This window comes from Heterocephalus glaber, unplaced genomic scaffold (genome assembly GCF_053883595.1).
Source record: "Heterocephalus glaber isolate CG9 unplaced genomic scaffold, H.glaber_assembly_v1.0 deba00001720, whole genome shotgun sequence".
Taxonomy (NCBI): domain Eukaryota; kingdom Metazoa; phylum Chordata; class Mammalia; order Rodentia; family Bathyergidae; genus Heterocephalus; species Heterocephalus glaber.
The window spans coordinates 3212549-3238682 of NW_028258433.1; the positions used below are offsets into that span (position 1 = coordinate 3212549).

General features: G+C 37.0%; 1 protein-coding gene across 1 annotated transcript in view; it reads left to right on the forward strand.

Annotated features, from left to right (window-relative positions):
- Positions 1-26134, forward strand: part of B3glct (beta 3-glucosyltransferase) — a 141599-nt gene that overhangs the window by 102566 nt on the left and 12899 nt on the right. Inside the window, exons 14-15 of the mRNA XM_087199534.1 lie at positions 7004-7123; positions 16374-16518. Of these exons, the coding sequence (XP_087055660.1) occupies positions 7004-7123; positions 16374-16518 (265 nt within the window). The remainder of the gene's footprint in view (positions 1-7003; positions 7124-16373; positions 16519-26134) is intronic.

Genomic DNA, 26134 nt, shown 5'->3' on the forward strand with positions numbered 1-26134 from the left:
TTTTTGTATCAGAAAACAAGGAAGTACTTTTTTTAGAAAAGGGAAGAAAGAAAAAAGAGAAGTAAAAATAGAAAAGTATATGTCAAGAGAGCACAGAAAGGAACTTGAATAAGTCTCATTGGCCAAATCTGGGACACATTAAACATCAGTTCATTAAAAACTAGTGAATTATGGACTATAGAAATTAGGAACTGATGAACTGATGCTTACAAGAAAGAAAGAAAATACAGAAAAAAAAGAAGAAAGGAAAGAGAAGGGTAGATGCTTGCTTGCAGGATGATGAGCTCTGATTGATAAATGAGCAGGGAATGAGAGAGTTGGAAGTCATCACTTTGTAACCATCGTAGTAAAGATTGAAGGAAGAATCATTAATTTATGCTAAACTAGGGATCTGTTTTGATGAGGACTGTGATATTTGCATATATCAAAGCCTCTGTCTAGAGATTTTTAGAAATTGCAGGGGAAATATTGTTACTCTCCCAGGGGAGAAACCAGGCAACACCTTGATTGGATGATCAGAATGAATCTTAGCAGTGATGGAGTCACACCCAGAGTTGCTTATGTCATACTGTGAATGGGCATGCATGATTTGAGCTTTACTGTGGGGAAATAGCAGACAAACCTAGCATGAGGATCAGTGTATTCTAAAAAGATGGGAAGCTTGTGGTTTAAAAAGATACCAATGTTGCCAGGCATGCCTGTAATATCAGCACTCAGGAGGCTGAGGCAGGAGGATCACCATGAGTTTGAGGCCAGCCTGGGCTACATAGTGAGTTCAAGGCCAGCCTGGACTACTGGACTAGATAGTGAGACCCTGTCTGAAAAACACCAAAAATAGAAAAAAAAAAAATGAAAAGGAAAAGATACCAATGTTTTGAAAAACAATAGCTATAAAAGTGGTTCCAGAGTAAAGACTGAAGTGATACGGTAAATAAATGCAGTTAGAGATCCAGGGCTTCATCCTGTACTGGACAGGAAAGAATGCTATAAATGACATTATTGAGTTAATTCATAAAATTAAAACATAGTGGTTAGCTTAGATATAAACATGTGTATTTCAGTTTTAAGTTCTTATAATTATAAGACTACTGTATATTTTAATGTATAGGTCTCTAGATAGACAATTTTCATTTCTCTCAGCTAAATACTTAGAGAAAGGCTGGAGCAGCTAGCAGGTGTATGTTTAACTTTGTAAGAAACTCATTGTATCAATGTTAAATTTTTTGAAATTGTTGATTTTTCCCATTCTTAGGAAATGCACATTAATATATGGGGGGAGTGTGAGATATGCAAATTTCTTTGTATTGATTTATTTTATTTTTTTCCCATTAAGTTTATTGGTACATTTTAGGTATAAAATACAGTTACATTCATCATTGGGATCTTGTACCATCACATGAGTATCTTGGTTCTTATTTTTTTTCCCCTTCCCCTGCCCTCCCTTCACCCCCTCCACCCTTCCCTATTTGCAAAGACTTTGTTTCCATTTTTTTCCTTTTCTCATATTTTTTCTTTTCCTTTCTTTCCTTTCCTCCCACTTCCCCTGCTCCTTTAGACCTTTTCTTCCTATTGCACAATATCAATTATGTACTTTAAAAATTACAATATCAAGATCTAGGAGACATTACCACAGATTTTACAGAATTTAAAAGGATATAGAAAGCATATTACAAAAATTTGTTTTAAATAAATTTGATAACTTCTGAGAAGTACCTTGGAAGACAAATTAATGAAACTAACTCTGGAGGAAATATAAAATTTGCATAGCACCTATTAAAGAAAGTATATTTCTAGCTTGAAAACCTACCTATATAACAACAACAGGCTCATATACATTTTAACTGATAAATTATATCAAACAATTAAAGCAGAAAAAAGGAGTAGTTCTCCCCTCATTTTAGGAAATCAACACTGTGCTAATACCAAAACAGGATAAAGATAATAGAAAAAAAAGTATGAACATAGATAGAAATTTGTTTAACAAAACAAACTCTTAGAAGTCAGATCTGGCAGTATGTAGAAAGTGGTTTTATAATAGGGATGGCAGTGTTGAATCGGCATTGGAAGGTCCACCCCCAAAAGTCATCACTTTAACAGAGGAAAGGAAAAAGCCATATGATCCTGTCACTAGTTGGAGAAAAAGTATTGGACCAAATTCTACAGTTGTTCATCTTAAAAGCTATCAGGAGACTAGAAGTAGAACAGAACCTTCTCAACAGATCAAAGACATGTACTCCATACTTCCAGCTAGAATGCCTTATATGAATGGAGAAGATACAATGCTTTCTCCCTAAGGTGGGGAACAAGGGCAGATATGCCTACTCTTCATCTGTCCATTAAACTTTGAAACATAGGCCCCACCAAAATAGTCTGGCAATAAAATGACACATTAGGATAGGATTGGCAAGGTAGAAGCAAAATCTTTATATGTAGATGAAATGATCATCTACAGAGAAAATACTAAGAAATCTCTAGGAGCCCCTAGAACTTGTATTTGAATTTAGCAGGATTAGAAAACACAAGGTACATATAAAAGTTCAGGTCTATTTATACTGCTATAAATGAAGAATTGAATATTGAAATTTAAAAGTTATGTAGGAGTACAAGGGACCTAGAAAAGTAAAAAGAAAAAGAAAACAAACAGTGTTGGAAGACATTTAGTACCTAATTTTAAGACTTTCTCTAAAGCTACAGTAATCAAGGCAGTGTTGGTGTAAGGAAAGACATATAGATCATTTGAATAAAACAGAGAATCTACAAATAGAACCACACATATATGATCCACTAAGTTTTGAAAGATTATTTAACATTAACATTTTATAAAATATAAACTCAATTAAAGAGCCGAGGAAAAGGTAGTGTTTTCAGCAAATGGCACTAGAACACCTGGTATCCGTATATAAAAAAATTAACCTCAACGCTTTATTTCCATACATAAAAATAACTTGAAAGGATCTGTTAACCTAAATATGAAAGCCCAGAGCTATAAAACTTTAAGAAGAAATTAGAAGGGAAAATGTTTATGAATTTAGGGTAGGCAAGAACTACCTAGGTTACAAAAAACATGATGTATAAAAGAAAAATATTGATAAACGAGATTTCATCAAAATTTAGAACTTTAAATGACATCGTTAAAATGAAAAGTAGTCCTTAAACAGACCATATTTACAATGCATATAACCTATGACCAGAATATATAAAGAACTCTTACAGCTCATTAATAGACAACCCAATTAAATAGTAGACACAAGAAGATGATAAATAGCCAGTACAGCACAAGGAAAGGTGTGCAACACTAGAATCAGAAAAATACTAATCAGTACAATAACAAGATTGAATTATACACTCATTAGGGAGATGAAGTTAAAAGTATTTTTTTGTTTGTTTTTTTTTTGGTACCGTGGATCGAACTTGGGAACTTGTGCTTTCGAGGCAAGTGCTGGAACCACTGAGCTAAATCCCCAGCCCCCTGAAGTTAAAAGTTTTAAAAGCCTTGTCAAGAATTTTTCTTTTTGTTGGATTCTCCCCCTTTGCATGGAATTTGTCATGCCCAACGGATTCATTCTGCTGCGCTTCCTGGGGTTGTGATCCTCATTGTCTTTTCCTAGGATATTGTCTAAAATTTTTTGGAGTGCTAGTTTGGTATTCATGAAGTTCCTAAGGTTCTCTTTATCATGAAAGTATCTTATTTCCCCATCAATTTTGAAAGATAGTTTTGCAGGGTACATCCATCTGGGTTGGTGGCTGTTTTCCTTTGGGGCTTGAAATACATCACTCCAAGCTCTTCTTGCCTTGAGGGTTTGCATTGAGAAGTCTGCTGTGATTCTGATGGGCTTTCCTTTGTATGTAATTTATTTCTTTTCTCTCACTGGTTGTAGAATTTTATTCTTCTGTTGGATTTCTGGAATCCTAACTATTATATGCCTATGTGTAGATTTTTTTTGATCAAGGCTTGTTGGAGTCCTATATGCCTCACTTATCTGTATGTGAAGTTCTTTTCCCCTCCTTGGAAAGTTTTCTGCCATCACTTCTGTGAACAGTTTTTTTATGTCATCTCCACTCTCTCCTGTTTCTTCATTGACTCCAATCAGTCTTACGTTATTCTTCTTTGCATCGTCTAGCAGCTGCTGGATTGCTTTCTTGTTGTCCCTTACAATTTTAAAGCAATTTTTCTTTTCCTGGTCACTAATTGCAATCTTACCTTCTCTATCTGAAATTCTGTCCTCACATTGGTTCATTCTGCTGTGTAGACTTTCAGTGAAGTTTTTAATCTCCTGGAAATCTGTTTGTATCTGTTTTATGGATTCCATTTGTTTCCTATGTTGGGATTCCATCATGTTCCTCAGATCCTCTATTTTATTATCTGTGTCCTCTCTAGATTTATTAATCATGTCTTGCACTATAGGCACAGTCTCTGCTGTTATGTGAGAAATTATTTCTGATTTCATTTTTTCCAGATCCTCTTTTGTTGCCAGTTCAGAGAGTCCAGGTGGTTGAGTATCAGATTGTTCCACCTCGTTTCCCTTTGAGGTTGCTGTAGGTGATTTGGAAGTCTGTGTTTGAGGCTTGTTTATGTGTCTTCTCATTTCCGTGGTGCAGGGGGAGGCTGTGCTGCTGGCGCTGACGCGGCTCACCTCCTCTGCCCTGGGAGTGGTGGAATGGTGGACGGCTCTTTGTAGTGTTTTAGAAAAAGGAAACATGCATGTACACGTACACATACATTTCTATGTATATCTATGGATGAATGTATATGCACTTGTGGAATGTATACACACAAGCAGAAGAGAGTGAATGATTGAAAAAGGAAGTAAGTTAATGTTAACAATTGGTAAATCTGGGTAAAGGGCATATGGGAGGTCTTTGTTTCATTCTTGTAACTTTTCTATGATCTTGAAACTATCCCTGAATAAAAAGCTAAAAAATAAATACCATAGCAGTTCAAGGTAGAACATCTGTATTTTAAAGACCAATAATATGGTATTAAAATCTGTCTGTACTACTAAGATAGTGTAGTTCTGGTATCACTCACTGTAGAGCATTGCCATGCTGTTCTTCATTTCTGTGCCTTAAAATTTCCTGAAATGGGAACAGATTGTTAAGTGAAGTTTTTTCCCTGGATCAGTAGCCAAACCCTCTAGATAGAATTGGAGATCAACTGCTTTATCCACATTTCTGCTGTTTAGCGAATATGAAGTATGTGATAATTATCAGGTTCTGTTTGTGATCTTTCAGCTTTAAAATGATACTGTGAGTATGGAAATGGTGTTAGAAGGTAAAGAAACCCACAGAAGATGTTAAATCCCAGATATTTCAACCTTAGAAATCAGAGGTCGTATGTTGAATTGACAATTTCACAGTAGGGAAGAGGAAGGGAAATACCATGTAGTTCTCTTTGTTTTTTTTTCAGACCTAGAAGTAGATATAAATTTGCCCTAGAAAGCTTCACATTTTTATAGAGCCAAATAAAGTTTGTAAAAACAAACCGAAGACTGCTACTCTCAGAGTATATGTTGTCTGTCATTGAATAGTATCACCACTCTTGCCTTCCTGTGCAATTAGTATCTCTCAGAAGACTTGTTGAAGACCAGTTCCAAATTAAGTTTTTAGATTGTGTGTGCCAAAAAACAGCCCTTTGTCCAGTGACTGCTTTCTGGACACTCAAAAATTGTTGACGTTATAGAGACCTGACCTTCAGACAGATTATAAATCTGATGCCCAGACTTGTAGACCCATTGAGCATCAGCACTTGGAGATATTTTTCATGCATTAAATTTATATTCTTCACTTTAGGCTTCAGGTTTATCATTTGGGGTATTTCTCTAAATGCATAAGCATGGATGAAAGAAATGATCCCCTCTTTTATGTCCCTACTTCATTTTCTCCTCACAAGTCCATCGCCGAACAGAGGAAAACTGAGTCTCTAGAACTCTGGTGCACTCAATATAACATTGTTCTGTGAGAAAAGCTTTCTTCTGTTAGTAATACAGAGAAATGCCTGCTATTATATCCACTTTTTAGAGACTCATGATGTTAATGAATCACAGACTGAGATACATCTCAAAGTTTATAGTCCACTAAAAATTTTATCTCATGGTTATTGACCATGGAAAAGCTTTTTTTAAAATCACTGATTAATATCATGAGGAAAACAAAGAGTGATATATGAATTGGAAATAAGAAACAATAAAATACTTTCAGGTGTATAAGTTCTTAAAACAGGGAAAAATTTGCCTTTTTAGCATTAACTTTTGTTTCTGCTTTAAAGTTATTTCTCAGTTTTATTTTCCTGTGAAATCTTTATTTCATCTTTATAGTAGCTAAAATCATAGGCAGTATTCTGGCTAGTTTGTGGATATTCTTATCACCCTTTGTCAGCTGTCATTTTTGACTCATGACAAAGACAAGTAGGAGCCAAAAGATATTCAAGAGATACAGATATGGACAGAATTCATGCACTGTGGTAGCCTTTTTGAGGCTTATCAGCAGTGTTGTACATTATGCTCTGATGATTTTCACGGAAGTCTGCCTGCCCACCTTCTCTTTCCCACCTGCCAGTCAAATGCCTGATATGGACCCTTCTCAACTCATTTGCACTTCAAAAAGCTCCTCTCTTGGCCATTAAGAATCAAACCATCAAGTCCTGAAAAGATGTGAGGGTTAATCCACACTCAGAAATAAATAGGGCTGGTAGAAATGAGATTTATAGCCACTGGCCACCTTCATTTCATTCACCTGCCACCATGCTCACCCAAGACAGGTAGCTATTTTCTGGCTGGGGCCAGTTCATACTGGTTGTGCTGGTTTCTCAATTTCTCTTCTTTTTCCCTTATTCATTTTTTTTACTTTTAAAATCTATTTTATTCTATAATTCACTTGAATTTCACTGCTGAACATTTTCAGTATACAATATAAAACATAGGATGTAAGCAAAAAATATTCTGAAATGGCATTTGAATTACTTTGAATTAAGTAATTGTTACTTATGTTCCCTTTGGCATCTCAGCATCTCCAGGCTTCAGCACTTGCTTAGCTGCTACGACTCCAGTGAACCACTTTTTCTGGGAGAACGCTACGGCTATGGGCTGGGCACTGGTGGTTACAGCTATGTCACGGGAGGAGGAGGGTAAGTATGAACTCAGCTATTTGCAAATACAGTCATCTTTCAGTACCCTTGTGGGTTTGAGACCAGCACCCCCACATGGATGCTCAAGTTCCCTATATAAAATGCAGCATTTGTGTATAACCTCTGTAATCCTCCTGTAGAAATCATTTCTAGATTACCTATAATATTTATTACAATGTAATGGTTTTTATATTGAATTGTTTAGGGAATAATGATAAAAAAGTATCTGCACATTTTCAATAAAGATATGTTTTTAAAAAACATTTTTGATCTGTGGTTGTTTGAATTTATGAATGTGGAATTCACATACAGAGTTGCCTATAATTAGAACCCTAAATGTCCCTTTCCTGCGGCAGAGCTGAATCTGTGGTGCTGGGACCCACACTGACACATGAGTGTCCTTAGCTGATACTGCTGCTATAATGGGAAAGTGAACATTATAACTGTGAAATATGAAAAGAACCCACAGTGAAGAACATTTTACCCTTTGAGGAGATAGCATAGAAATATATGTCAAAGACCTTGGTGGAAAGAAATTTCCCTGTAATAACAATTGTTCTAGGCAGCCAACTAGTTTTGATTGTCTGTTTAAATGAAAAAAATTGTTTATTGATTTTAATTTTAGAAAATAAGCCATCAGACTTTTAAATTATCTAGTGCTTAATCACATTTGAAAAAATAGTAATATAGAAGCTTAGACTTAGGCAATTATATAATATTTGTGTAGGATTTATAGGTTTTTAAATAACAACTAAGTCTTTTTAAATGAAGCATCTACCTAATCTCTTATGGGAAAAGTTTTTAATTTGATTTATATAGGTAAATCAACTGAGCAGTTAGTATTTTCTCTTATTGTTATAGTCTTTGCTGTTGGAATATTTAGGGAGAATGTTAACTTTTATCAACTATAGTCATTTAAATTCTTTCAGCAGATGTTTATTGAACATTGACTATCCAACTCTATATCCAGGGATTATAAACTTTTGAAGGACTAGGGTTTTATATTCTTTTTGCAATCCCCCAGATTAGAATGGTTCTTAGTCTGTTTTTTTCAGTTACTATAACAGAATACCTGAGGCTGGATAATATATAAAATAAAGAGGTTTATTTAGCTGATAGTCATGGAAGTCCAAAAGTGTGGCACTGGCACGTGCTCAACTCTGGTGAGAACCTTCTATCACAGGGTAGGTAGCATTGTGGCAGGAATGTGTGCAAGAGGGAGAGATCACATGTTGCATCAGGAAGCAAGAGAAATTCAAGGATAGACTCACTTGTTTCATAATAACTCACTATTGTGGAACTAGCCAGGGTCCCTGGAGAACAACAGTAATTCCTTTTGAGGGTGGTCCCCCCAGTGACCTAATCACTGTCTGCCAGATTTAAAGGTTTCACCATCTTTCATCATCACCACATTGGAGACCAAGCTTCTAGCATGTGAACCTTCAGAGGACACACTTTACCATTTTCAAGTCATAGTAGATCTCTTCTGTAAGATTTTAAGCATCATCTCACTGGTATTGTTTTGGCCTAGCTGATTCAGTGGTGAATACATGGTCAAGAAAGTGGCTTTTTGCAGTGATAATCAAGCCTGAGGAGGAGTGCATATCTTTGTTAAGCGGGGTCATATATCTACCTGAGATCATTTCCACAAGAGATGAGGGCACAGGAGGCCTTTCTGCAGGCCAAGGGGTATTGATTTCTTCATTTAAAAAGGGGTTCAAGTTATTTGCAGCTGCATAGTGATGGATTTAGCTTTCTGAGTGAGGCCTTGGAGGTGATAAAGTATCAGGGCATGGTGTACATTGAACCAAGACTTTCCACTTTTGGAAGGGGCCCTGTTATCTGTATATGAGTTTTGTACCATGGTGGTATCCATATACTTTAACAAAAAAGTATGTTCTTGTGTAATTTCTTCATGGGAACTTTTTTGTTGTCCTTCGTGCATGTTGGATTTAGCTCTTATTTTTGGCACTTGAGACCTTCTGAAACCTCACTTTATGTTTCCTAACCAGAAATGCCTTTCATGACTCCAGACAGTCAGTCATTCATTCATTCGGCTAGTCTTCTGTGTGCCAAGCACTGGGAATGCACAAGTGAAAGCCCTATAGCTCTTCCCTATAGGAGCTCACAGGCAAAAGCATTGCATAATTGCCACTGCTACCCCTTTTCATGCCTGTGGAAGTCCTGCAAGACAAGGCAGCACCTTTAACTTGCCCTGGGTTCAGTCTCTACCTAGCTGCTGGTATTTCCTGTCAGCTCTAGCTCCCTGTCTTGCAACTTCTGTCCACTGCCCATCTCCCTTGTACCTTTCAGAACATCTCGCTATCTCTGTTTCCTCATCTCCACACTCACCCTTCTACCTAACCCACCTTACTACTGTCTCTAAGGACCATGTATTAGTTGAATCTAGTGGATCTTTCTAGTCTTTATCTTATTTCATCTCTTAGGAGCTGTTGAAAAACACTGTGTACTTCAAGCCCTCCTTTCTCTCACCTTCCAGAGCTTTGTCCTGTCCTTGCTTATTCCTGTCTTCTTGGTCATACCTTCTTAGTTCTTTTTAATCTATCCTTTAGACGTCTGTGTGTGTTTCTCAGGCATAATTTCTAGTCTTCTTTCTCTTCTCACTCTGTATTAACCCTGGGTTATTTTATACACCCCTGGGGCTCAGGGATGAATGCATCCATATCCCTCACTCCAGCCTAGAACTGTCTTCTGACCTCCTGATGGACAGACCCACCTGCCAAAAGCTATCTCCACTCTGACTCGCAGGCACCTGAGCTCCGGTACTGAACTCATCGTTTCTCATGTTAGTCCCTCATTTGGTCTTTTTCTAGTCTCCCTCAGGACAGATACCACCATGTGCAATTTCCTACCACAGGAGTATGTGAGTCAGCTCTCTTTTTCTTAGCATTTCTCTTTATCTTTTTATATTTCTTATAACGGTTCAACAGAATTGTTAAGTCGTGTCAGTTTTGTCTTGTCAGTACTTTTCTACATCCTCACTTATCATGTATAGGTTGCCATCATCTCTTATTTAGGTTTCTGCCCCGGCCTCCTGCTGTCTCTGCTTTTCGCCTTCTGTACTCTATGCTGATACCCCCACCTTTCAAGGAGCCCTATCTCCTCATCCCCACCTTTTTCAATTTTTAGTTCTGGGGCTCCAGCCCAGGGCCTTATAAATGCTAGACACTCTACTGTTGAGCTGCATCCCAGCCTTTCTGAGAGCCCTTTCTAAAAGCATATCTCATCCTCTCTTCTCCCTGCTCAGAGACTGTAAGTGGCTTCCCATTGCCCTTTCCCCAAAGATGAAACCCCTTCTTACTTTGGCATCTGAGATGAAGATCATTCAGCTTTCTCAAAGACTTAAGTTGATCTGTGATTAGGCCTCAATTTTAATGCCCAAGCAGTACCCTTTTTGAGGGGCGATGGCACTCACACGTCTTCTCTTCCACCTTCTCCTCCAGCCCTAGCTCACTCTTGAAATCTACATAACTTGATACTCATCTGGAAGGGGTTCTTTAGAAATTCCTTCATCTAGGTTTCATGGCATCCCACCTCTCTTCAGCAATTCCATAGATAAATCTAACTTGTATTTTATTTATATGATTCTTTGTAGTGCCACAGCATGAACATCTGCTACATGCTTTCATAACCTAACTGAACCTAGAATTAACCCATTGCTTTTAGGACAAAGCCCACACTCCTTCTCGAGACTCACAAGGCCCCTCATGATAGTCACATGCTGTTATATCATCTTAGTCTCATCTTTTTGCAACCTCATTGTCTTACTTTTCTCATTGCTGAGACAAAATACCACACCCAGAGTTGAAGGAGGAATGGTTTATTTAGCTCAGTTTGTAGAGGTTTCATAGTTGGCTGGCTCCAAGGCAGAGTGGCATGGCAGTGGGGCATCACAGAGGAGAAACAGTTCATGGTGAGCAGAAGGTAGCAAAGCAACAAAGTAGTGAAGAAGCAAGTCCGAGAGACTTTAACAGCTTCTTTCTGCCCCTTTTATATTCTGTCTAGGCTACTGGGCTTAGGGAGAGTGCCAAACCAATCAGTGGACTGACTTAGTAATCACACACCTTTGATCCCAGCACCACACGCTCTAGATGTAGCCACCTCTGAAAAGAACCCCCCCCACACACACACACAGTGACTGCATGAGGCTTTGGGGGGACAGTAGACAAAATCCATACCATTCATCCCAAAGAATTTACACAGAATTTTTTGGAGTTCCTCAGAAATGCTCTTTTTCTTCCAAATGTGACATTTGTTGCTCTCTACAAAACATTGTTTTCCCATCCCAGCTTTCTGTCTGGCTAATTCATCTTCATTCTTTTGGACTCCACATAGCTATCATTTATTTAATCCTGGAAGCCTGAAGCCCAGCCTAGCCCTTCAAATCAGGGTTTAATACCTTTCTAATGTATTTCATAGCATATTATGCAAACAATTATCATTTAATTGCCTATTTACTTTCCTATTTTCCACTTAAATTATGAATATTTGAAGGCAGCACCTGTGTCATATTTTTCATTATGTTTCTCCTTTGTGGCATAGAGACTCATTTTTCTTCAAGGTACAGTGCATAAATGAATAAGCAAATGCATGAACACTTGGCATTTGATTTTTACATAACTAATAAGACCTATGAGATGCTTGGTTTTTAAAAGGACTTTTACAAAGATGCAGGATGAATTCCTCATTAGATTATCCTTTTCTGTTAACCTTTTATAAAACTTATAGACATAAAACTTACAGAGATGGTGAATTGTTTCTTCAGTACTATAGTAGGATTTTCTTATAATCTAGCTTGAGAACCAATGTGTTTTTTAAAACAGCAAGTAAGGATCAGTGGCTTGTAAAACCCATTCATGGACTGTATCCAGCATTGTAAAATAGTAAACTGTAAATGAAATAGAAGCCAAGTGTGGGGTGGCCCACGCCTGTAATCCCAGCACTTGGGAGGCTGAGGCAGGAGAATCACCATGAGTTCGAGGCCAGCCTGGACTATACAGGGAGATCTTGTCTCAAAAAACAAAAACAAAAATGGAATAAGATAAAATAGAAAGTATCAAGTACATCACATGTCTTAAGGGTAAGTGTTGTTTTGTAAAAGGTTCCAGTTTTATTCACATATACTTTCTGTCTTAGTTACTTTCTCCTTGCAGGAATGAAATACCCAACACCCACAAGTTAAAAGAGAAAAGGTTTGTTTTAGCTCACAGTTTGTAGAGGTTTCATTCTGTAGTTGGCTGTCTTCAAGGCAGGACAGCATGGCAGATGGGCATGGCAGAAGAGAAACAATCCATGGCAGTATAGGCAGGCAGCAGCAAGAAGCCACAGTAGCAGCAGCAAGCTGCCTTTTCCTTTCATGTTCTGTCCTGGCCACAAGCCTATTGGTTGGTACCACTCACACCTAGGGTGAGACTTCTAAATTCATTCATCCACACCCAGAACTATGCTAAACTAATTAGTGGACTAATCCAGTATCACACACCCGTGATCGAGCTCCACCTGTGAGTGAGTGAGGGTTTGGGGAGACGTCTAGATACAAGCCATAACATTCCCATCCACAACACACATACAGAGTTGCAATGTTTTTCTGGTTTACTGAGTTTAGAGTCAAGTAAGCTATTGAAAAATCCTTGCCTTAAACCCTCCTCCTTCAAAGCTAAAAGTCAGAGGTGTGGACTCCAAAGTGAAACCTTTGCATCTTTTGAATCCAAGTCTTTTATTTTTTACTTTGTGGTCTGCTCTATGACAGATTAGATATTTGGAAAAAATTAGTCGAATGGCCATTTTCTTTGTTGATTATACTTACAGACATATGTGGGTTTAGATAGGAACCTGTTCTCGGGGTGCTGTTTAGCTCCTCAGGCAGCCCTAGGGATGAATGAGTGCACCAGAACTAAATGGTTGCCAGGGTCCTTGGAAGAGGCTATAGGCAGAATTATCCAAAGAGACAGCCATATGTTCATCTACTGGAGACTGGGGAAGGCAGATACATGTCTGATGCACATTACCTTCTGTGTCTATTCTTCATCTCAGGCATGATCCTGGGCAAGCTCCAGCCTTCCGTTTCAGTTATTTAAAAAATTTGTACATTATGTATGAAAGGAAATTATTAATCTTGTCACCTTTGAACATTTTAAAAATATTTATAAGTTGTGGTTAGAGCAAACAGGTGTTCTTTTTTACCATGATATAATGAGTAATTTTCCTTTTTAGGGGGACAGCTTAATTTGGAAAGAACTAATGAGCATACTGATAAGCAAATGTTATTAAAGACCTAAACTTAGTTTATGTGAATAATGTAAGACTGTTCTGTATGAGTGAGCAAAAGTTTAATTACTCATAAAAATAAATACTCATATAAATAATTACTCATTAAAATTTCACACCTACATTTTGTCTTTTTGTGAAATTAGTTTTCCAGAGAGCAGGCCATCTTCATCTTTCTCATTTTGCCAGAAGTTGGCAAAAGAAAAGAAAGCATTTTTACTAGGTACTATTAACACATATCCTTCACACAGGCCCTGTTCCTGGGGTTGGCAGGTTGAGGCCACCATGGCTGACAGCCCGAAGGTGTGTGCCCTGGGGAGCTTTCTCTCATGGACATGAGACTTCCTAAGAGAAAGGCCATTTATGGTGGGTGTTCAGACTTGCAGTTTTCCTTTTGTTATAGTTGACAAGAACTTTTTTTCTTCTTTCTCTATGATTGTGTTTCCTTATATCATCTTAACTCCTTTTTCCTCTTATGAAGTCACATTGCATGGTGTCATCTGACTTCTGCATTATTTTACCCTTAGCACTTGGTGTTGCTTGGTAAACTGTGCTGCACTGAGTCCAGCCAAGTGTGGAATCACTGTTTTTTCATTAGGGATTGTATTCAAACTCTTAATCCTTGTTCTCATTTCATAGAACACTTCCTCTCTCAGAAGGATCTTTGCAAAGGCAACTGTGTTGTCATTTGTTTTATATAACCAACTTTTCTTGAGAGCCTGTTGTAACTAGGCCCTATATTTGGCTCTGGGAATATATGCAGGAATTTTAAGGTAGTTTTGCCTTCAAGAAAGTCTTTGAGGATTGAGAAAGAACTTGTGAACCATTATTAGTCCTTTAGCCCTATCAGCTTCTGAGCTATTCACAATCTGCAAAGATTTATTGCTATCATAGGGCCAGAATGGAATCAGAACCCAATCTATATTTTAAAAAGAGGAGAATTTATTGCGAGAACTTGATCCTAAAGTATTAGGAAAGGCCAGAGGACTGAAAGAGAGGAGGTGGCTTTACCTAGCAATCAGTGACTGTAGAAAGCAGCTGTTACCCCTGAGGCTAGAGAAGGAGAGAGAGTGCTGTTTACTGGACCCTTCCTACAGATACGGTGGCCCCTGCTGCTTCAGAATCACAGTGCTGCATTGGAGTCAGGCTCAACAGGCTCTTCCTGAGCTTGCAGCTGCCCTGTCAACCACCTGTAAGACCGAGGGCCTTACCAAACGCTCCGAGGAGCTGACTGCAGTGAAGAACACCTGGGAAGGAACACACCGGACAAGTTGGAAAGTAAAACAGACCTTTATTAGTCTGGCCAGACGGCATTCCCAAAGCAAAGTAGCTTAGAGAGGCCACTGGCTCAGAGTCGAGGCTGTTTTTATAGGGGGTTGCAGGGGAAGTTAGCAAGCAGAACTTACAGAAAAGAGAAAAAAATGTTGATGGTCAAAAGATGTTTGCAGATTGTCTTATAGATAGCTGTGTCCGGAACAGCAGTTTCGGACAAACAAGGAGATGGGTAATTCACTTAGGAACTCTATGTTTGTTACAGATTTTATCTAGTGTCCCAGAACTAACAAGCACATTTTAACCATTAACTCACACTCGGTCACTATGTTGGGGCTTGAGTGGAGCTTTTATGATTACAGAGTTACGCAGTCCCACACACCTCTGCTGCAGAGACCACCAGGGCCAGAAGCAGTCAGTCTTCTCTAGTATTGGGCTCATCGTTGTGAGATGAAACTGGGGTTCATCGTTATGAGATGAATCCATGACTAGCTGGACTTGAAGTCTGGAAAAGATTGTTTTAAAATTTCTGGCTTCTTGTAATGCTGAGGGGAGCACAGAAAGACTGGGATAGACTGGAGTCCCGTGAGACAGTCTCTGTATTCTCATTCATATTCTCTCTGTCTGCCTCCCAGCCTCCTCCTGGCTCACTCTCTTGATGCCTTAAGGAAAATTTCTTTTGTATGTGTGGTTCCTTTTTTTTTTTTTTTTTTTTTTGCTTGCTTTTCTTATTTCTTTTGTTTTGTGATGCTGAGGGTGGAACCCAGGGCCTCTTGCCTGCTAGGCCAGCACTCAACCACTGAACTCTATCCCCAGCCCCAGGAAGCTTCTAAAGACTGGAATCACTTGTGCAGTGGATGGTTTTTTAAAATGAGGTTTCATCTCCTTGTCAGTTTTTATGGCTTGTGTCTAGTTGTCTCCCCAAAGCCTCATGGGGTCATAGGTGCAGCTTTTCAGAGGTGGCTGGATCAAAAATGTGTGACATGGGATTGATTCATGGTGCGATGTTAGGATTAAGAGCACTAGGATTAAGGGTGTGAGTGCTACTCGCCCTAAGGACAGGTAGCCTGGATAAGATATAAAGGACCGAAAAAGGCTTGTCTCTTGTCATTCCCTTGCTTGCTTTTGCTGTCTTCTGCCTGGCATGAACTGTTTCTCCTCTGTGATACCCCTCTGCCACATCACCCTGCCTTGAAGCCAATAAACTATGGATTGAAACCTCTATAAACTGTGAGCTAAATAAACCTTTCCTCTTGTTGGGGTTGGGGTTTTTTGTCTCAGCAGAAGAAAGTAGCTAATATAACACTCACGTTATATATGAATAAGATACATAGTATTTCTGACGCTTGACGGCTACCTGATAGGAGTGTTGGTAGACTTTGTTGCTGATCTCATCAAGGATTTTGAAACTAAAGAACTATTTGCTTTTTCTAAATGTCAGATTACAACAAGAACATTGCATAATATTATTAGGAAATACTGAAATTGCTTACTAGGTAGGTAAATTGATATTGCTTTCATTAAAACCTCAAAAACATTTTCTCCAGAGTAACTACAAAATATAAGTCTGCTGCTCTCAATTTATCTTACCTTTCTTAGCAGTGTGGCCTCTGGGCCATAGTCCTCTATTCAGTTTGACAGCCTCTGTGGAACTACTTTAATTCCTTTCTCTGTTCTGACTCCTTCCCAGCATGGTCTTCAGCAGAGAAGCCATCAGGAGACTTCTTGCCAGTAAGTGTCGATGCTACAGCAATGATGCACCTGATGACATGGTCCTAGGCATGTGCTTCAGTGGCTTGGGAATCCCTGTGACACACAGTCCCCTCTTCCATCAGGTGAGACAATGGTTTTTATTTCTGTCTTGGGGGTGAGGGAGAAATTTTCTTCTCACTTGAGTATTCTACTTAATTCTCTTTTCATATTTTGGAAATGATCTTAAAAACTATGTTGACTGGCTCAGGTGAACATTCTTAGCAGGTATTGTATCTTTCATACACATCATGAAGATGGAAGGCGAAAACATCTAGAACAACAAATGTTGCTGGACCAATGTACTTGCCTATGTAGAACCAGGGAAAAGGTTCTCTCTCTCCTCCCTCCTTCCCCCTCCTCTCCCCCTCATTCTTCCCCCTCCCTTCCTTCCTCTCTCTTGCTCTCTCTTCAGTTAAATTGTTGACATTTAAAAATTATTGAATGCTGTCTAGAAATATAAAGGACTAATCTAATATTGACCTACTTGCTGTCAAGTATGAGTAATTCTGCACTATCCTCAGGTTTTACACTGTTCATCTGACTTTTTTTTTTTCTGGCCCTTTTCTCCTTTGTTCACTATTAAACAAAGTGGTTAAAACCTATTACATTTCAATATGGTATCTGAATATGTTTTACAGGTTGTAGAAAAAAAGCAAAATAATGTTTACCAGGAGTGATTAGTATTTATTGCTTCACTATATGCATTTGGGGGTTGGAAAAAGAAATCTGTCTACATTATTTTTAGTAACGTTTTAAGAATCTATTCAGTGGATGTCCTTCTATTTTAAGAGTAATAGCAGATATATGTAAACTAAAAATAACTTTATACCTACACCCATCAAATGTACTCCTTCAAGAAATTGAAAGCTTTTGAAATTTTTATATAAATGCATGCATATTTTAAGTGCTCTTCCTTTTACTGAAAATGTAGCCTTCTTGCTTTATTTACAAATGCTATCATGCATAGCGCTACAGAACATTGAGCACGGCAGAAACACCGCTACTGAAAACAACTTGTACAAGGCAAGGAAAATATTTACATTATATTATCAAGAAAGCAGAATCCATTTCTATGACCTTGAAACAGTAACGGATAATAAAAATAGACCTTTAATGAAGAGAAATTAATGAGAAACCTCCTTCCTGGTTCCAGTCAGAAGGCACTTCTGGGTCTTTTAAGGACTTAAGAGGGCTTACCCATCTTAAACCTAGGTGTTGTGTTATGATGACTTAGAAAAGTAATATTCCTGTCACTTCTTCTCTTGCTTTATCTCATGTTTCATTCAGAAAAGGAAGGATAATTAAAACTGCTGGTGTATGAGGAAAGTAATTTAACAAGGTTAATGTGACAAGTCTTAGATTTTTATAGCAACCTTTTTCTCTTGGGAAAGAACACATTAGTAAATAAAATGATAAAGAGAAAAGAGAGAAAATAATTTAATCCTTGAGCAAAACTCCTTTGAAGGTAATTCAAAAAATTTAAAAAAATTGTTTGCCATTTCCTACACTTTAAAACTCTTTATTTCTCTAATCACACAATAAATTTTAAACCTTTCCAAAATCATAAAATATGTTTAAGTCCTGTCCTACCCAACACATAGTGCTGTTTCTTCCAATTCTTAATCCTTTTTTAGAGAATTTGAAGTAATTTGGATAGTACCTTTTATCTGTAATATTTGATCTTGAGCCCATGGTGTATTTGTTCATATTGACAGAGAAATATGAAGCAAAGAGATCATATCTAAAATTCTTGATGAATTAGAGGTTATTTGGAGATATCTCAGTGCCAACACTGCCCGGGCCACATTCTGCCAGATTTCAGTTAGTACATGTTATTGTGAAGTCATAGATCTAGAAAAATGTTCAATCCATCCCTTTCTGAAGAGGAAAGTGTCGGAACACATGATTTTCTCTTCTTCCAAAATTATATGCCACTAATGAGTGTGGCATTGTATAATGGTCAGTGAATTCTCTGCACAAAATATAGTTATCAAACTGGGCAAACTTGTCAAAATAACCATGGCAAGATTCTAGAAATGAAATACAGGCTAATTATAAATTGAGAAACACTTACTCCTGCAAAACTACTATCCTTTTGGGTAAGAACAGTGGAGGTTGAAGCCTTCTTGCCTGAAGCTACTGCTGTTCTTACCCCCCTGTATCTTTTCAGTTGATTAAAGAGCAGTTTTCCCACTTTGGGCCTGGCTGAAATAAACAGAACCTTTGCTGACCTCGGGAATGGACTTGATTTGGAAAACAAAGTGAAAACCTACAGATATATCAGCTAAAATTGTCAGTGTAGGTAAGAAAAAAACAAGAACAACCTATATCTTTACTGATCTGAGCTTGTAGTCTGTGTTAGGGTAGAAGAGAACAGTAAGTCCCAACTTACCAACATTCGAGTTGCAGACTTTTACAGATAGGAATGGACCTCATATTAGGAACATTAATAGATGTGAACAAATAGCCAAGGAAGCTCATGTGTCTGCCAGGCATTGTCACAGTTGTGCTGCTGGATGCTTACTGTACAGTGTGATAGTGTACAGTGGTACAGTGCTCAGTCAGAGCCCAAGAGTCCAGAAGCAAGAAGAAAAGCAGTGGTGATGAGGGGACTGCTAGGAAGCACAAAGCAATAACTATGGAAACATGCAGTGTAAGACTCACTTTGTCAGACACGCAAATGTTCCCCCAGAATGGAACTCGTCTGTAAATTGGGGAATTACTGTGTTAGACAGAAATAAAATGCTTAAAACCCTGAAAATGAGAGAATAATGACAAAAGTGTATAAGATCTCCATACTTTTCTAGCGATTGGAAAACTGTATGGGCATATGGGAGAATGGAAAATAAATCATGTTTGTGTCAATACATTATCCAAAATTACTAGTTTCTAGTAAATAATTCTAAGACATACAAAGAGATATATTCAAGAAAAAATTCAGTGAATAAAAACTTTGAGTCAGTTCAGACACTAGGCTTGATAAAGACTTCAAAGCACCAGTAAAATCATAATCACAGAATTAAAGGAAAATATGATATCATGACATCTAGGGACTTCTAGTAGAAAAATAGAAGCTATGAAAAAGAACTAATTGAGAAGTCTATAGTCTAAACATTGAATAAGTGAGATGAGAAAGTATCTAGATGGATTTAACAGTATAATTGAGATGATAGAAGAGAAAAAAAACTGAATTTGAAGAAAGATAAATAAAAATTACCAATCTAGAGGGAAGAGAGGAAAAAGACTGTATAAAAAAAAATAAACAGAGCCCCAGAGATGTGATAAAACACAGTGTTCCAACGTACATTTAATGGATGTCCGATGTCCTGGAAAGAGAGGGTTTAGAGAATGGGACAAAAATATTTCTTGAGGGGCCTGGGGATTTAGCTCAGTGGTTCTGCTGCCTGCCTTGCAAGTGCAGAGTCCTGAGTTTGATCCCCGGTATCCCCCCTCCAAATGCTTCTTGAAGACGTAAAAGTTGAAACTTCCTAAATGTAGTGCAGAACAATCTGTGGATCCAAGAAGCTCACCAAATTTCAAGTATGAAAAAACTCACATCTGGATATGTTCAAAGTGTTGAAAGACCAAGATAAACTGAAAATCATAAAAGCAACAAAAATATAATAATCATGAAAAGGGTAAAAACATGATTAGTGGATGATTTCTGAGTAGAAGTAATGGATGCCAGAAGGCAGAATGAAAAATAAAAAACTTAACCAGTAATTTTATATCCACTAAAACTAATCTTCCAAATGGAACTAGAATGAAGTTATTCTTGGGTAACCAAAAAGAGGATTCTTTGCTAGTAGACCTTATTTACAAGAAAAACTGAAAAAAAGTCCTTCAGGCTAAAAGGAAATGGTATCAAATCGTAATGGGAATGTATAGGAAAGAATGAAGAACATTTAAAAGGGTTTTGTTGCTAAGTGGGAAAGACTGTGTGTGTGTGTGTATGTGTTTGTGTGCACGCACATGTGTATGTGCATATGAGTAAGTGCAGGGGAAAGAATTCAAGTTAATGTGTAGCAGTATTCATTTTTAATTTTTATCCTCAGCCCTTTTTATTATTTGGAGACAGGGTCTCACTATAGTTGTTAAGTTGCCCCGGCTGGGCTTGAACTTGTGACCCTCCTGCCTCAGCCTCCCTGAGTGCTGGGACTACAGATGTGCTGCCACACCTGGCCCCTCTATGTCTGTTTTTTTTCTGGTGCCCAGGTTTGAACCTAGGGACTTACACTGAGCTACATCACCAGCCCATTTTTATTTTTGAGGTAGGGTCTCGCTAAGTTGCCCAGGCTGGGCTCAAATCTGTAGTCTTCCTACCTCAGCCTTCTAGAGTGCTAGGCCCACAGGCATGCACCACCACACCTGGCTTCCTTCATGTTTTTTGATGGCTTGATAGCTCATTCTTTTTGTAATTAAGTCTGTATTAACTTGGTATGTTAAAGAAGCATACTATTATCTCTAAAACAACCTGTAAGAAAGCAACTTTCAAAATATAGCCAAAAAGGGGCTGGGGATTTAGCTCAGTGGTTCTGCCACCTGCCTCGCAAGTGCAAGGTCCCGAGTTCAATCCCCGGTACCCCCCCAAACTATGATTTTTTTTGGATATATATATATATATATATATATCCAAAAAAATCAATCAAAGGCTTCACATGTCCATAAAACATTTTGTTTAGCATAAGTAAGGTAATAAAAGAGGAACTGAGGAACAAAAACTGCATGAAATACATAGAAAGCAAATGACAACTGATGAAACCTCAACTATATCAATTATATTAAATGTGAACAGACTAAACAGTCAAAGGCAGCAATTGTCAGATTCATCAGTTCACCTTAGATTCATTGTTACAAATATATGTAAAAGGATGGGAAAGGATGTTTTGTAAACAATCATAGGAGAGCTTGAGTGGCTATATTAATATTGTGGGCTGTAAAGACAGAAATACTACTAAGGAGAAAAAGGGACATTTCATAACAGAAGACCAGCACTTTAAAAGGCATAAGAGATATAAATATATAGATGCACCTAATGACAGCTCTTCAGAATATCTAAAGTATAGGCCATTATGTTGAACTTAAAGGAGAAGTAGACAGATAACTACTTGACCCACCTGACATATATAGAATATTTCATCTGACAATTTAATACACATTCTTTTCAATTATATAGGAATAGTCTCCAGGATAGATCATATGTTGGTCATAAAATAACTCTCAATACATTTATAAGGATTGACACTCTATAAAGCATATTCTTCTACAAAATTAGAAATAAAAAACAAATTAGGGGAATTCCAAGTATTTGGAACTTAACATATTTCTAAATAGCTGATAGATCTAAAAAGAAATTAAAGGGAAAATTAGAAAATACCTTGAACTGAACAAAGATGAAAATACAACATATCAAAATCTTGAGTACAGCTACCAGTGATTAGAAAAAACAAAGATTAAATCAGTAATCTTAAGTCTCTACATTGAGAAGCAGACAAATAATATTAAAGCAAACCTGAACAAAATGGAATAAAAGAAATATTAAAGAGTAGAGCAAGAATCAATGAACTAGGAATCAGAAAATCCTAGAGACAATCAGTAAAACCAAAAGGTAGTTATTTTGAAAAGATGAATTAAATTGGTAATGTTTAGCTAGGTTGATCAAGAAAAAAGAGAGATGACACAAATTGCCAAAATCAGGAATGAAAGAGAGGACATTATTACTCTAGTGCAATTGTGTTAACATATTAGATGATTTAAATGAAGTGGAAAATTTCCAGAATCGTAAATGTTAGCAAAACTGTCTCAAGAAGAAATGAAAAATCTATTTAAACCTATATCCATAGAAGAAATTGAATTATAAAATGCTTTTCAACTTATTTTAAAAGATCAATAGACACCTGTTATGTCAAAGATTCATATTATCTCGAGAGCAAGTACTAGGAAATTAATTTTAAAAATACATCTGAAGTGTTAGAAAAGGTATTAAAATGATACATTGCAAAAATAAATTACAAGCCAGTATCATTCTTAAATCTAGATGCAAAAATCCTTAAAAATATTAGTAAGCTGAACCCACCAATATTATCAATTAATTAAGGAAATCTAGCAAAGTACTATCTGCCACAACCAACTGGCCTTCATCTCAGGAATACAAAGTTGGTTTAACACCCAGAATTAATTATTATAATACATCAGTGACTAGGTAAAGAGTAAAAACCACATGATTATTTTAATGGACCCAGAAAAAGTGACAAAACCTAATACTCCTCTATGATAGAAACATAAAATGTAACTCAGAAAAATAGAAGTGAGCTTCCTTAATGTATTAAGAGAATCTGCAAAACAACAAAATTGGGAACAAAGGTAGGCATGTCCAGTCTCAACACTTTTTGTTTGTTTTGGTGCTGGTGATTGAATCTGGGGCCTCACATAGGGTATGCACAAACTCTACACTGAATTACACCCCAATCTCACCAGTTCTATTCACTACTATATCAGACACTCTAACCAATGCAATAAAGCAAGAAAAAGAAATATAAGGATAGAGATTGGAAAAGAGGGAGTAAAAATGTCTTTTTTGCACAGAAAACATGATCTTAGATTACAAAAAAAGCCAAAGAATCTACAAAAAACAAATGGAATAAGCAAGTTCAGTGAGAGTCAGGATACTTAGTCAGTATACAAAAACAACTATTTTTTAGCAACAAGAAATCAGAATGTTTTATTCAAAATAGCTAATTAAAGAATAAAATACTTAATACATTTTCAATAGAAAAGTTACATTTACACTGGAATCACAAAATATTGCTGAGGGAAATAAAGATCTAAATCCATAGTGGCAAACTTTTTAGAGCTTTCAGTGATACAGCCTGCTGCAGCACATGTGCCATAGGTTTGGCACTACCGATCTAAATAGATATATAGCATAGTTATGGAATTCAGGAGTCAGTATTTCTATAATGACAACTTTCCGTGTTGATTTTTATTTTATTTATGTTTTGTTTTGAGATGGGGTTTTGCTATGTATTCCAGGCTGGCCTCGAAATCAGTATGTACTACAGGCTGGCCTCAAACTCACATGATCTTCCTGCCTTAGCCTCCTGAGTGCTGGGATTATAGGTATGGAACATTGGCCCCTATTGATTTTTAGTTAAATTTACAATGAATTACTTTTATTAATTTTATTCTGAATGCACACATTCAGTGTTCTGGATTAGAGATAGTTTTTTAAAATTAAGTATCTCACAATAAGCACACACACACACACACACACACACACACACACACGCTTTGTCCCAGTTTTTGCTTCCAGGGCAGTATGAGAATCAGATCAGTTGTCCTGCATAAGTAGCCATACACCCCATAGATGAGGAACAAGAAGAAAATTTTTTTCTCTGCTTAGAACAATGAAAGAGACTCAGCTTTATTTCCCCTCCTGAAAAGGTTTCCCCCTCACCCACTTAGTATGGAAATAAAAACATTACTGAGGCCTTAGTCTTTCTTGAAATGTGACTGTATTCCTAGAGTGATAGTATTCAGGTCTTTCTGGGACCTTGAAGTTTAATCCAGGGACCTAGCCCAGAAATATAATGATTGGTGAATCTTCCTGCAAAATAAAAGAAGTTTTACTTTTATTTTACGTCAGAGTACATTTGTGCATGTTTCTTAATGATAAAACATCTGAAAGTGTTTTGTTAGGTGATTTTGTTGTGTGAACATCATATAGTGCACTTACACAGACTGAAAATTAACTAGACATATGATGCTAGATCTAATTCTCATTAAATATGAGGATGTTTCCAGTAGGCTTAGGCCTTTTTACAGGAAGGCAGACCTTCAAGGAAAGTTTATGTGCCCCCTCTATAAATTGGGCTACACATTCATTGCAGTCTATATTAAAATCATAAGATTTTTTGTAGAAATCAACAAGCGCATTCTAAAATTTATGTAGAAATATAGAATATTTTTAAAAGGAGATCAGAATTGGGGAATTTGTACTAGTTGATTGAAAAACTCACTCTAAAACTACAATAAAAGAGACAATGTAAAATTGATATAAAGATAAACATGTATCAGTGGAATAGGACATATTCTAAAAGTAAACCTCCCCATTTATGATAAACCGATTTCTATCAGAAGTGGTGATCCAGTGCAGTGGAGGTAAAGAGAAAAATGATTCTGAAGCAATTGTTAATCCACTTACTAAAAGGGAATTTGGAACTTTTACTTATTTACTTATTAGACGCTATATAGATTTCTTGGTGTTACAGATGTTTCTGTGGATTGATTTCACTTTTCTAGGTTTGTCTTATTCTTTTCCATGACCTCATGTATGGAAATGACCTCTTGATTGTAATGCTTAACAAGCCAGTTCTTCACATGCATACATGGGCAGCTGAGATGCAGTTAATCACACCTGGAATTTGCAATAATAGAAGGAAAAAAATTAGGGACTTTTTTCCTTTTACATGCATTTATATCTCTAGCATTTCATTTTCATAATGTGAAAAACAAACAAAATTTATTTCCATTGCCTTTACTTCTTTCTTCTGGGACCACTGTGGAACTATTCGAGAACTGAATTGACAGTATGTTTTTCTCCTTGGTTTCCTTTCCTGCAAGTAAACTCTCAGAGGACCTTATGAATAAACATTATATAATATATGAATTCTTTCACCTAATATTCAAAATTTTCCCAATTTAATTAGACTGTATTCCAGTGTGTATCCTTTATCTAGCTTGCTATTTTTCCTTTTAAAATTCCCTTCTTGTGAGCACTTAGAATTTTTAAAAGACAATAAAATTGCAATTGTGAGAATTCTCCACGTATGCTATTTTGAACTTTTCCCCACAGATATTGTTTGAACACTCATCCGAGCAGTACATTTATGCTTCTGAGTGAGGTGAGGGTGATTGAGACCTCATTGGGTGCTCTGAGGTGCCAGTGCAGTGGTCTGCACACAGACAGTGGTGTCCTGGTGGACACTGGAGGACAGCTGGACACCTATCCTGTCCCCATTCCAACATGTGCTACTTGTGTTATGTCTCTGAGCTCCAGTTTTCTCATACCAATAAATTCTGTCCATCTTGCTAGATTGTTTCAAGGATTAAATAAGATGAAATTTAAAGAAGGTATTCCAAATACCATTTATGATAGTTTAAGCATTCATATAAAAATGGAAGCAGACTATAATAAAATACAACCCTGGAGAATTTTTTAAATGTATTATATCTAGTTTTAATTGTCAAGACAATTTTAGTATTGATAACTCAGAGTTACTATATAAAACAGATGGGATGTATAAATTTATGAACAAATTAAGAACATTGAGAGAAGATGACTGCTTTTTGTAGACCAAACAAAATTATATCTGGTTTCAATTTTCCTTCAAGTGCTGTAGGTTATATTTTTAATCTCAACATTTCAGGGTCTACTTATCATTGTTTCATTTTCTAAGTTCAAGAGAATTTTGAAATGTTGATAATACAAAAAAACGTTTTAGACCATCTTGCAAGCTGTTTCAGGTTATTCACGTTTCTGGAACCAGAGCTACTTTACCTTTCTCTGGTGAACTCTATGTTTTGTTTTTTTTGAAAAACATCGCCTCATTATGGTAGAGCTGTAGATAGGCAGGGAGACCCTGAGAACTCCTTGCTTCAGTCACCCACATAAAACATGTGTGACAGAATTTCTTCAGA